The following is a 12,782-nucleotide window of genomic DNA, read 5'->3' as shown; positions in this document are numbered from 1 at the left end:
AGTAAAATAATCAAAATTTCCTTCTTATTAATATTTATAAGAAGCATGTGAAAAAACACGATAAATAATTTAAGATAAGAAATGTAAGTTGCTATTATAATTTAAAGCAATAAAGTCATATATGGTGTTGTAATTTTAGTCTCAATTGGAACTAAATTGAGTAGAATAAGATTATAAAGTGTTGAAGAAAAAGAAATTTTTTACCGTTTAAATCGATAGAAGTTTAGTATCTTAAAACGGTGTGAAGATATCTATAATTTTGTCTTTTTTAAAATTTTATTATTATTTTATATTTTACGAAATTATACCAATTATATTTTACGAAAAACTAATTTCAATTTATATTCAGTTCAAAATCCAAATTGAAGTATAATATATTTTTTTATATATGTTCATTCTATACTAGGAACATGTATCTTTCATATAAAAACAATTAATAAATATCTGTCTAATAATTTATCTTCTATATATACTGATAATTGTTTGTCAACTATGACATAGATATAAATTAGGACACATATAATTTTAAAAGTTGAGTCGATAAATTTGTATATAATTAAAGCGTAAAAATAAAAAATTCGTGCAATAATGAAAGAAATAAGATATCATATTAGTTTTATCTTCAACGTGAAATTTTTCTTCAAAAATTCAAATTTAATTAAATTTTTATATTAATATTGAACACGGAATAAAAAAATAAAAATATAAGATATAATTATAGTAAAAATATAAATAGTAAGTATAATTATTTTGAGAGTTTTGGACCAAAATAGGAAAACGAGAGCTTTCTCATTTGTTTTCTATATAGAAAAAAAAAGAAAAAGAACAAGTATATATATATCGTCAGAGAATTTTGCTTCTTCGATCTGTAAGTTAATTACTTCATGCATTAATTTTTGGTTTGATTTTACAATTCTGATGCGTTGAATTCAATCGACAATTTTCCAATTTTCGGCGATATTTTTGGGTTTGATTTTGGTGTTGTTGAGATCCGGCGAAAAAATTAGATCTTGCTGGTTTTTTGCTTCAATTCAATGCAGAAATTGTTGTTTTTCTGCAATTAATTGAAGTTTTGAGGTCCGATCTGATACTTGTTAGCTCGATTTTGGAGTTTGATTGAGCGGAATTGTGTTAGGATTAGGGTTAGGATTTTATTGAGTAGTTTGATGGCTTCGAATCCTCCATTTTTAGTGGAGGATCAGACGGATGAGGATTTTTTTGATAAGTTGGTTAATGATGATGATGATGATGTTGGTTTTAATGTAACTACATCGTCAACGGGTTTGGGTGCGGGTGCGAGTGCGAGCTCGGTGTATGTTGATGGAAATGAATCTGATGAGGTTAAAGCCTTTGCTGATCTCAGTATAAGTGATGATGTTGATAGTGGAGTTGATACTGGGAAGAAGGAAGGGGAGAAAGTAGATAAAGGTGTTGATAGCATTGCTAAACCGGATTTGGTAGTTGAGGGGAACAGAGAGAACAGTAGTGGTTCTTTAGTGTCATTGACTTCTGGAATGTCAGATGGTTTACTCGAATCCAGCAACGGTAATTTGGAGACTGAGGTAATTGACGGTAAGACGGAGAATCAGACCAGTGGATCGAGCAATTCGGGTGTGAAGGAAGTTGGATGGGGTGCTTTCCATGCTGATCCAGTTACAAATGATGCTTCTGGGTTTGGATCCTACATGGACTTTTTCAGTGAATTGGGAGATAATAACGGTGATGCGACGGGAAATGTTGGTGAGAATGTGAATAAGGCGTCAACTGTTTCGCCAGCTGAACAGGTTCATGACACAAAACAAGTTCATGAAACAGCGCATCTGGAGAATTCTAGTTCCTTAACACAGAGTCAAGATAGTTATGTCCATGATGCTACCGCAGAACAAGTTGCAGATGGACAGGATCTAAATAGTACCCAGTATTGGGAAAACCTTTATCCAGGATGGAAGTATGACACAAGTACCGGGCAGTGGTATCAGGTTGATAGTTATGAATCAGGAGCTAATGTACAAGGAAGTACTGATTTGGTTTCTGATTGGTCAGTTTCTGATGGAACGTCAGAGGTCTCGTACCTACAGAAAACTGCTCAGTCTGTATCTGGCAATGCAGCTGAGAGTGGTACCACTGAGAGTGTCACTAATTGGAATCAGGTTTCGCAGGTAAATGATGCTACTCAGAATCTGGCAAACTGGAATCAGGCTATGCAGGCAAGTGACAATAGGGGGACTGTGATTGACTGGAATCAAGCGACGCTGGCTAGTGATGCAGGTGTTCTTACAACTGACTGGAATCAGGCCTCACAACTTAACAATGGGTATCCGTCACATATGGTTTTTGATCCTCAGTACCCTGGTTGGTATTATGATACAATTGCACTTGAATGGCGCTCGCTGGAGAGCTACACATCATCTGTCCAATCAACTGTTCAAGGTGAGAGCCAACTGGATCAGAATGGTTTGGCTTCAGTGCAGACGTCCTCTCACAATAGTGATCAAAGGAATTATGGTGCATACGGGCACAATGACAATAGTAGATTACAAGAATTTAGCAGCGGTGGAGGAGATTACAACTGGTCTGGCTCTTTTGGTAATTACAATCAGAATCAGTATAGCTCAAATATATCGCAAAATGAAAATGTTGCAAAAAGTAACACTGTGTCGGAATATAGGGGGAACCAACAATTAGAGAACAACTACAGCCATAATTTTTCTGCAAGTAGCCATCTTAATAGGCAAATCAATAATCATTATGAGGGAACAGTTCCATACAATGCAAACACAACTCAAAGTCAAAATGACCAACGTTTTTTCTCTGGTGGGGGTTCGGGTCAGCAATTTAGTCAGCCAACACTCCAGCAATATGAGCAGAAGCATTCCTCAAGTGATTACTATGGGACTCAGACCACAGCCAATTATTCACAGCAAGCATTTCAGAGTAGCCAGCAGTTTGCTCATGCTCCCACTGCAGGAAAATCATCTGCTGGCCGTCCACCACATGCTTTGGTCTCTTTTGGTTTTGGTGGAAAACTGATTGTGATGAAAGATCAGAGTTCTTTTGGGAACTCATCCTTTGGAAGTCAGGTTTGTGTTAAAATTATTTCCTTTTTTGTCTTTCCCTGACATTTTAGGTCACAGTACTCTTACTAATGATTGAAAGTATTTCTGCATGGTGGATAAAGAATCCTGTAGGAGGTTCAATATCTGTGCTCAGTTTGATGGATGTTGTGTCTGAGAGAGTTGATAGTTCAAGTGTTGTGATGGGAACATGTGACTATACTCAAGCTTTGTGCCAACAATCATTCCCTGGTCCGCTAGTTGGTGGAAGTCCCAGTATCAAGGAGTTGAATAAATGGATTGATGAGAGAATTGCAAACTCTGAACCTCGTGACTTGGATTACAGGAAAGGCGAAGTTTTGAGGTTGCTTCTGTCATTGCTAAAAATAGCATGTCAATATTATGGGAAACTCCGTTCTCCTTTTGGTACCGATGCTGTGTTGAAGGTAAGATTTGAAATTTTGTAGGAATAATATGCATGTATTTAATTATTGATTTGTTTGTTTTAACCTTTCAAAACGAACTGTTGGTTGAAATCAAGCTCTTGTGCAATTAAGTAAAGTTTATTCCATCTTATTGTTTTCTGTTTGTGTTGCCTGAATAGGCATATTAACTCCTTTCACTTCTAATGAATTTTGATATTTCCATTTATACTAGACTTGCTTTAGTTGGGTTTATAGAATTAGATGTCACCTTTATCAACTGAAAGACTTGATAAATGCTTTTACTGGTCAAGGTTTATTGGATTTTGAAAATTTGATGGTATAAGCAGACTCCGACTTTTATAGCTTCTCATGCGTCTTACATTTTTTGGGTCTAACATACCTTTGGCTTTTTGGATAGATTGTTCTCTATATTTTGAATTATTTGACTTGATCACCTACATGATGGGTGCATCTCCCCCAAGCTTAAGAAATTCAACTGGCTTCTCTTCCCTATATGATCAGAGCATTAGGTAGGAAACAAGAAAGAAAATCTAGTAATGGATGTTGACTACAGTTAAACAAATTTATAATAGAGGAGTAGTAGCCCTGCTCCACATATAATTACCAAGAAGAACCCATGATTAGGCGCTTGCATCACCACCTGAGCAGAGTTGTGAAGTAGGTCAGATATTGGGCACTGAAAAGTTCACTTCAATTCGGCTGCATTTGCTACATCACTGTCTATCTCAAAGTGTGACTGGGGGTTTCGGAGGTCATGTTTCTTTTTCATTTTATTGTGTTCTCTTTGATGATTTTCACTACAGAAGTACATGCAGTCTCGAGTTCATCTTTTGAAGAGATCTTTTGCTATTTCGGTATTGTAATACCTTATAATAACCAGGAAAAAGTATTGAAGTTCTACTTGTTATAATAATTTTGGCATACTTATGTTCTTCGCAATATTTGGTTAAATTTGGCGAAGTTTGCTAAATTTGTTTTTTCACGGTTCATTTTTACCTTGTCAAAAGAAATTACGCAAGAGAATATCTTCCTTTCCTTAATGCATTCTAAAGTTTTCATCTTGGACAAATGCATTCTAAAGTTTTCATCTTGGACGACCATCTTATACCCTGATAGCATGCAAATAGCTCCTGTCTAATTTTATTTTCACCAAAATCAACAATCTCAGTAGCTGTTGCTAATTTTGTTCTGCTACTTGAACAGGAAAGTGATGTTCCAGAAACAGCAATAGCCAAATTGTTTGCATCTGTGAAGAGGAATGGGGTGCAAGCCAATCAATATGGCTCTCTCGCCCAGTGCTTGCAGCAATTGCCCTCTGAAGGACAGATGCAGGTAATTCTTAAACAACTCTCTGTTCTTAGTTTCTATTTTAATTGTTTACTAAATCAGCCAACCCTTTTTGTTATATGCTTCAAGGCGACAGCTGCCGAGGTTCAAAGTCTTCTAGTATCTGGAAGAAAGAAAGAAGCATTACAATGTGCACAAGAGGGGCAGTTGTGGGGGCCAGCTCTTATTCTCGCTGCACAGCTTGGTGATCAGGTTTGTTTGGTTCTCCGCAGTCCTTTAGCCCCCACCCTCTTCATACTCCGCTCTTTATTCTCTTGATATATGTTGATTTCATGCGTAATTGCAGTTCTATGGAGAAACAGTGAAGCAAATGGCACTTCGACAGTTGGTAGCAGGGTCACCTTTGCGGACACTGTGCCTACTAATTGCTGGTCAACCGGCTGATGTCTTTTCTCTAGATTCTAGAGTTCACAGTGGCATGCCTGTTGGAAATGCGGTTCAACAGCCTGCACAGGTTGTGTTCATAACTTGTTACAAGCAGTTAGTATTCATTAGCTTTTTTGCTGCCTTTTCCCCCTTGAACTCATTTTTTAATGATTGTCTAATCCCCCGGAATTGAGCCTTTAAAGGGGATCTTGCCATTGATATGCTCTTGTATCTTCATTCTATGGAGTATTATCATTTTTGTGTATTTATAAACATAGTATCATAATCGTTCTTTGACTTTTAAAGCTTCAACAGAAAGAGCTCATAAGACATTTTAGTATGTACTGAAAGGTTGATTGTGATTAAAAAAAAGGGGGACATGGAGCATAGCTATGTATATTTTGATCCGTGGAATTTCTTTAAGGCTGATCTTTTGAAGTCCAGGTACTTCTGTTTGGTTGGAAATAAGTAATGTGTGGGCATTGGGGTGCAAATCTTAGCAGAGACAAAAAGGAGAAAAAGGAACTTGTTCCTATCCACCTAAGTGTTGGCAGATCCAGTTCCTCGATATCTATGCTGGTGGGCATGCCTGGTGGAATTGTCAAGGTGGCCTCCGTGATTTTAAAAAAAAGTTAGGTGTGGCCATTGCTCTGTAAGACGTGCAGAGCTTTGATGATGAGTTGGGTGGGGGCATTGTTTTGTCAGAGGTCCAGAACCTTAATATACCCACACATGTTTTAATAGCTACCCTTAACCATTATGTTTGTTTGTAAATTTTATTTGAGGTTCGTCTTGTTATGTTTTGACATTGTGATTTTTGTTTTATTAGGTAACACCATAGATTGTAAGTGGATCACTTTCTCTTGTTTTCCCGTTTCTTTGGAGGGTGTTGTGTCTAGATATTGACTTTCTGTTCTTTTTTTAAAAATTTTTTGGAAAAAGGACAATTATACCCCTGAACTATCACAGATAGCCTCCGTCATACTTTTGGGACATTGGTGTCCCTGCCGTCCAAAAAACTAGAGCAGATTTTATACGGAAGGACATACACGTGTCATAATCTTATTCACCGGCCGAAAATTATTAAATAATGGATCGACGGATAAGATTGCGCCGCGTGTCCCTATTTAGTCTTCCCTTAGAGTAAAGGGCATATATGCTCTAGTTTTTTGATGACAGGGGCACGAATGTCCCAAAAGTGTGACGGAGGGTATCTGCATACCATTTACAATAGTTCGGGGGTATATTTGTACTTTTTCCCTTAAAAATGTTGACTTTTGTTGTTTTCTTCCCTAGTTTATTGCTTGTTAAAGATTTAAGGATAATTCTTTCTTTGGATTATCACCTTATTTTGATTTCTTCTGTTTATCCTAGTTTGGTGCCAATATCATGCTGGATGACTGGGAAGAGAATTTGGCTGTGATTACTGCAAACAGAACGAAGGATGATGAACTGGTGCTTATTCATCTCGGTGATTGTTTGTGGAAAGAGAGGAGTGATGTATGTCTTATGCCTTGTTTTCTTTTATATTACTCTCATTCAGTGGACTGCCTTTGATTTTGTTGTCTGCTTCTTACCTACATCTTCTTAAAAAATGATCTAGATTGTTGCTGCACACATTTGCTATCTAGTGGCTGAAGCAAACTTTGAACAATATTCAGATACCGCAAGATTGTGTCTTGTGGGTGCAGATCACTTGAAATTCCCACGAACTTATGCTAGTCCAGAGGCTATTCAGGTGCTGCTTACTTCTAGTTATTGTGCATTTTCTAGTTATATGAAGAAATGTGAAACATCTTATGCCACAGCCTGCATTTCACTCATGTAACTGTATGTGCTACTGGTTAACACGGGTTTATCGCTTGACTGATCAAATGCTTGTATTGACAGAGGACAGAGATTTATGAATACTCAAAGGTGCTGGGGAATTCTCAATTTATTCTCCCTCCTTTTCAACCATATAAACTTGTGTACGCACACATGCTAGCTGAAGTTGGGAGGATATCAGACGCATTAAAGTAAGATATAAGTTTTTTCTTCAGCATGTTACTTGAGATCCTTTCAGCTGGTTCCTTAGTGTTTTTAATTTTAGGTACTGTCAAGCATTGTCGAAATCACTTAAAACTGGCCGAACCCCTGAGACGGAAACGCTGAGACAGTTAGTGTCATCTCTTGAGGAAAGGATTAAAACTCACCAACAGGTACCTCTATATCCTCTCACTAATTTATGTTGGATGATTGTCTCAGAGATACTTATGGTGGAACTTTCTGCTTACAGGGAGGGTTCTCCACAAATTTGGCTCCTGCAAAATTGGTCGGTAAATTGCTGAACCTTTTTGATAGCACGGCTCATCGTGTTGTTGGGGGCTTGCCACCACCGATGCCAACAAGTGGTAGTTCACAAGGGAATGAACATCATCATCAGTTTGTGTCGCCTAGAGTCTCAAGTAGTCAATCAACTATGGCAATGTCATCACTGATCCCCTCAGAACCAAGTAGTGATAGCAGTAGAATGACGATGCACAATAGAAGTGTTTCAGAGCCTGACATTGGGAGAACTCCAAGACAGGTGTCTTATTCTGTTCCTCTGTAAAAATTACGTTGGACTGTATCTATCTAATCTGGCTTGAAAAGAGGAGTTTGTTGTGAATTTGTGTTGGATCAGGTTGACTCATCAAAGGACGCAAGCTCAAGTAACACAGGAAGCAATGCATCAGGAGCTGGAGGAATGTCACGCTTTCGTCGCTTTGGCTTTGGCTCCCAGCTTCTCCAGAAAACTGTTGGATTAGTGCTCAAACCCCGTCAAGGCCGTCAGGTAGATATTTATTTTTCTCTCATCTTTGTCGTTTTCTAGATTGTAATCCTCACAAAATTTGATGTCGACACTTGTTTCCTTTTGTCTCTTGATCCCTTGTAGGCAAAATTGGGTGATTCGAATAAATTTTATTATGATGAAAAACTTAAAAGATGGGTAGAGGAAGGCGCTGAACTTCCTGCTGCAGAACCACCCCTTGCACCTCCACCAACCGCTCCTGCTTTCCCGAATGGAGCGCCAGATTATAATGTGAAGAGTGTATTGAAAAGTGAAAGTCCTATATGCAACAATGGATTTCCTGAAATGAAGAGTCCAACTTCTTCTGATAATGGTGCTGGAATTCCACCTCTTCCACCTACTTCCAACCAATTCTCTGCTCGTGGTCGTATGGGTGTTCGTTCAAGGCAAGTGATTTTTCTGTGTTAATTATTTACATATGAAATGGTTGGACCAGTAGACTGCTAAAAAAAGTGTACCAGTAGAGACCTAGTATGGTCAGTGCTATCTTTGGACTGCAATAAGAGCAATCCTCCCTACCTGATTGGACCTTTTAATGGCTTAAGCAAAACAGCCATTTACTTGGTCTGGTCCTGAAAGAGGATTTTAAACTGGCCAGAGTAATGCCTGATAAGCTCCTATGTGTCAAATTAACATTTTTTAGTGTATGAACCTACCTGATTGTTATGCTTTTTATAGTATTTGACATGGCTTCTTCACTTCCCTCATTTCTTTTTCCGAACTGCTTTGAACTGTTTTTCCTTGAGTGGGAGGGTCTACCAGAAGCAGCCTCTCTACCTCCAAGGTTGGTAAGGTACACTCTACCCTCCCCGGATCTCACTTTGTGGGATTACATGGGGTATGCTGTGTTACACATCCACCTGATGAGACCCTGGTCCAAAAAATATTATCGAGCATTTATCATTTTGTCTATTAGTTATGGTGGCTCCAGGATCAAATTTGATTTGACAGGTTCGTTTAACAATGTAAGAAATAATCCATCACTGAAAGTGATGCAGAAGCAATGGTGTCAAGCCTACTTTAGTGCTGCATCTGATCATGTACTAGGGCTTTCATCCAGAAAATGGATACAAAGAATAGGTCACCGAGAGGCTATAAGAGCATGTGGTGCTCTTTTCTATAACTCAATGGTAAAAGCTGACTGGCTTCTCTTCCTTCTTTTGACAGGTATGTTGACACATTCAACAAAGGTGGTGGTAACCCAACCAATCTATTCCAGTCACCATCTGTTCCTTCCATAAAGCCAGCTACTGCTGGCAATGCCAAGTTTTTTGTTCCCGCCCCGATGTCCCCTGTTGAAGAGACGGGGAACAGTACTTTCCACGAGCAAGAAACTTCAAGCAATAGTGAGAGTGATTCAGTTTCTGCTGCTAATGGACCGACCCATTTTCCTGCACCAACATCAAGTACTGCGCCTATCCAAAGATTTGCAAGCATGGACAACCTCTCCAATAAAGGAGCTGTTGCTAGCTCTCTATCAGCTAACTCCCGGCGAACTGCATCATGGAGTGGCAGCTTTCCTGATGCTTTATCCCCAAATAGATCTGAAATAAAACCACTGGGCTCTAGATTGAGTATGCCTCCGTCGTCATTCATTCCTAGTGATGTTCATTCGATGCATTCCTCAACGAATGGCGGCAGTCTCAGTGATGACCTTCAAGAAGTAGACCTGTGACGCAATAAGATGTATATACCAAGTTTTGCTCGTCGTCACGGTATCCTGCTCGGAATCTCTTCACGTTGGTGGTAAACAGTGAAGTATGTGGTCAATGAAGATGGAAAATCCTTTCCTGTCTTCTCACTCCACAAATATACCCTCCCTTTTCTCTCTTTTTTTCTTTTTTGTTTAGCTACTTTTTGTAAGATCAGTTGTATGTTGAAAGCAAATGGTTATTTAGATGTAGGGATATAGGTTTTTATTTCTTTTATCCCTTTTTACACCTGCTATTTCAAAAGCTTGTTGTTATAAACACAAGGGACGTGGTTTAGAGATACATTGTACAGTTGAAATATTCATTCATTGAGGAAAGGAACTCTCTCATTTGATAAAAATTATGGAAAAAGACTGATCCAACTTTTAAGAAAATAATATATTTCTCATATTGGTTTTTACTTATAACTGTATTTTTATCAGTATTATATATCTAAAAGCGGAAAAGGGCCTAAAATACCCTCAAAGTATTGAAAATGGTACAAAATTGCCCTCCATCCACCTATTGGCTCCAAAATACCCTTCCCACCCACCTATTGGGTCCAAAAATACCCTTGTCGTCCACCTTTTGGTTCAAAATTGACCACTTATTTAACAGTTTTATATTTAAACTATTTAAATATTTTTTTAAATACGTGGCGCTCAACTATTTGTTATAATTTAACTTATTAATATAATTTATAAATCAATCCACTACCCACTCATTACTAATTAAACTCCCTCTAAATTAATAAATCCGTCACATTATTAATACAACAACAGATTAGCTACTGCCAATTGAGTGTTTTTAAAAATTTGAGGCGAAAATATCTATAGAAGTAAATTATCATACATTCAAGTGTCTAAATAAAAATTACCGATAAACTTAAAAGTCTGATTATGTTCATTTTAATTATTCTTACATCTCAATTATGTGATGTTACTTCATAGGTAACTCTTTTTTAAAATAATATATTAAAGGTTTTATAACAAATCATAAATATTTATTAAATTATATTTTAAAAAAGTGCATGAATTAATTCGGAATGTATTACTTCTTTACCTTTAATCATACATTTCTAATAGTGGCTCAACCTAAATTTAATTGGGGCTTCGATTCGGACTCGAATAATTTTGGATGTCATTTTCAGAAATCTATAATTTCATCGTGTTTTAGTAGTGTTTATGACGATTTTGATATTATAATTGAATTATTAATTAGGTGAGGTTTAATAAGTAATTAGTGGGTAGTGAGTTGGTTTATAAATTATATTAATAAATTAAATCATAAAATATTTGAACTGCTACTATTACAATTGTTCCATAAAAGAAGAAAACAAGTTACGATCTAAACATCACATTTTTTCTGGTACTAAGTATATTTTCAGACTGAAACAGAGACACGTGATGTAGGACACAAATTTCCATGTTGGATGCCATGTAGGACATTTGTGTCTATTTGTTCAATTTTATACAAGTTTAAGTGTCTACTTGTGCACACCCAAAGTTGAAGGGCATAAATGCGAAATGAGACTAAGTTAAACGATATATTTATGTATTATGCCAAAATGATATGTAGGTCATGTGCGTCTATTTGTTCAACTTTATACAAGTTTAAGTGTTTATTTGTGCAGATCCAAAATTGAAGGGTATAAATGTAATTTAAAATCAAGTTAAATGACATATTTATGTATTACGCCTTATTTTTAATTGTGAGTATTTAGAAATTAGGAAACTAAACAAATGTTAATTAGGTAAGTGTTGTTAGTTTTTTTTTTAGTTGCGCGTATTTACACACAAATTAGGAAACTGTTGTTAGGTTTATTTAATTGCGCGTATTGACAATCAAATTAGGAAATTTTCTAAAAAAAAATTCTCTATTTTGTTAGGATTTGTTTCCCAATCCAATATTAATTAGGAAACTTTTCGTGTATATATATATAAATGCATTATGTGAATTCTACTCACAAAATTTACTTACTTGTAATACTTGCTTTTTCTTCAATGGCGAAAATGTACGGAATCGAATTCTATGGTGATGAAATCCAAGTGACTGTTTCGAAGAATGCCGTCGTTGTTAATGACTGGATTCTGGAAACTGTGCAGCTGCATCGCCGGAGACATCACAAACTTGTAGTTGGGCTTGATATCGAGTGGCTGCCCTGTTTCAACCCTGACGAAAATCACCCTGTCGCTCTTCTCCAGCTCTGTGTAGGACGGCGTTGCTTACTCTTCCAACTCCTCCACAGAGATGGCGTTCCAGCATATCTCGCCGAGTTCCTTGTGGATTCCAATGTGAAGTTTGTTGGAGTCGGGGTTGAAGGAGACGCGGAGAAATTGCTCCGCGATCATAAGCTGTTCGTTTCGAATACTGTGGATTTGAATCGATTGGCGTTGTCGGTTTACGGAGAGGAAGTGTATGGGAAGATGGGATTGAAGAGAATGGCGAAAGAGGTACTTGGGAAAGTGATGGAGAAGCCAAAGAACGTGACATTGAGTAAGTGGGATGCTGAGGAGTTGGTGTATGAACAAGTTGAATATGCTGCTATTGATGCTTTTATGTCGTTTGAGATCGGCAAAACTTTGCTTAATTTAGTGTGGAAGAGAGAGAGAGAGAGGCAGTATTTGAATTGCCATTATCAACCACCGCCATTGTTGCTGCTTCAACATACTCAGGGGATGTTTCAAACATTTGCTCTCTTTTCAGTCTGATAGAATTGAATGTATTAGTAGCAGTTTACATAGCATTCACTTTTTAGTATATAAATATAATATGAGAAATATATTATTTTCTTAAAAGTTGGATCAGTCTTTTCCCATAATTTTTTTTTATCAAATGAGAGTTTCCTTTCCTCAATGAATGAATATTTCAACTGTACAATGTTTCTCTAAACCACATCCCTTGTGTTTATAATAACAGCAGGTGTTTAACAGGGATAAAAGAAATAAAAACCTATATCCCTACAGCTAAATAAGCTTTCATCATACAACTGATGTTACAAAAAGTAGCTAAACAAAAAAGAAGAAAAAAGGGGGGGGGGGGGGGG

The 12,782-nt window shown here is 37.1% G+C and overlaps 2 protein-coding genes across 2 annotated transcripts; both read left to right on the top strand.

Moving 5' to 3' along the window:
- Positions 1-762: 762 nt before the first annotated feature.
- On the top strand, positions 763-10,131 carry LOC107028425 (protein transport protein SEC16B homolog). The gene is made up of 13 exons (XM_015229484.2): positions 763-3,080; positions 3,179-3,499; positions 4,703-4,831; positions 4,916-5,038; positions 5,133-5,300; positions 6,587-6,712; positions 6,816-6,950; positions 7,103-7,230; positions 7,305-7,413; positions 7,491-7,781; positions 7,878-8,027; positions 8,130-8,431; positions 9,213-10,131. Exons 1-13 carry the CDS (start codon positions 1,167-1,169, stop codon positions 9,718-9,720), a joined length of 4,404 nt encoding a protein of 1,467 aa, XP_015084970.1. The 5' UTR covers positions 763-1,166; the 3' UTR covers positions 9,721-10,131.
- Positions 10,132-11,545: 1,414 nt separating this feature from the next.
- On the top strand, positions 11,546-12,766 carry LOC107028123 (Werner Syndrome-like exonuclease). Its single transcript, XM_015229173.2, has one exon. It carries the CDS (start codon positions 11,680-11,682, stop codon positions 12,445-12,447), a length of 768 nt encoding a protein of 255 aa, XP_015084659.2. The 5' UTR covers positions 11,546-11,679; the 3' UTR covers positions 12,448-12,766.
- Positions 12,767-12,782: the final 16 nt, after the last annotated feature.

Source organism: Solanum pennellii, chromosome 8 (assembly GCF_001406875.1).
Source record: "Solanum pennellii chromosome 8, SPENNV200".
NCBI lineage: Eukaryota > Viridiplantae > Streptophyta > Magnoliopsida > Solanales > Solanaceae > Solanum > Solanum pennellii.
The sequence above is the reverse complement of the archived record's forward strand: the minus strand, read 5'-3'. Positions and strand labels throughout refer to the sequence as shown.

Bases quoted from the DNA above. Each gene is read 5' to 3' on its own strand.
- LOC107028425 (XM_015229484.2), top strand. From the start codon at position 1,167: ATGGCTTCGAATCCTCCATTTTTAGTGGAGGATCAGACGGATGAGGAT. The intron at 4,832-4,915 runs GTAATTCTTAAA...ATATGCTTCAAG, and splicing joins CCTCTGAAGGACAGATGCAG to GCGACAGCTGCCGAGGTTCA. The intron at 5,039-5,132 runs GTTTGTTTGGTT...GCGTAATTGCAG, and splicing joins CTGCACAGCTTGGTGATCAG to TTCTATGGAGAAACAGTGAA.
- LOC107028123 (XM_015229173.2), top strand. From the start codon at position 11,680: ATGCATTATGTGAATTCTACTCACAAAATTTACTTACTTGTAATACTT.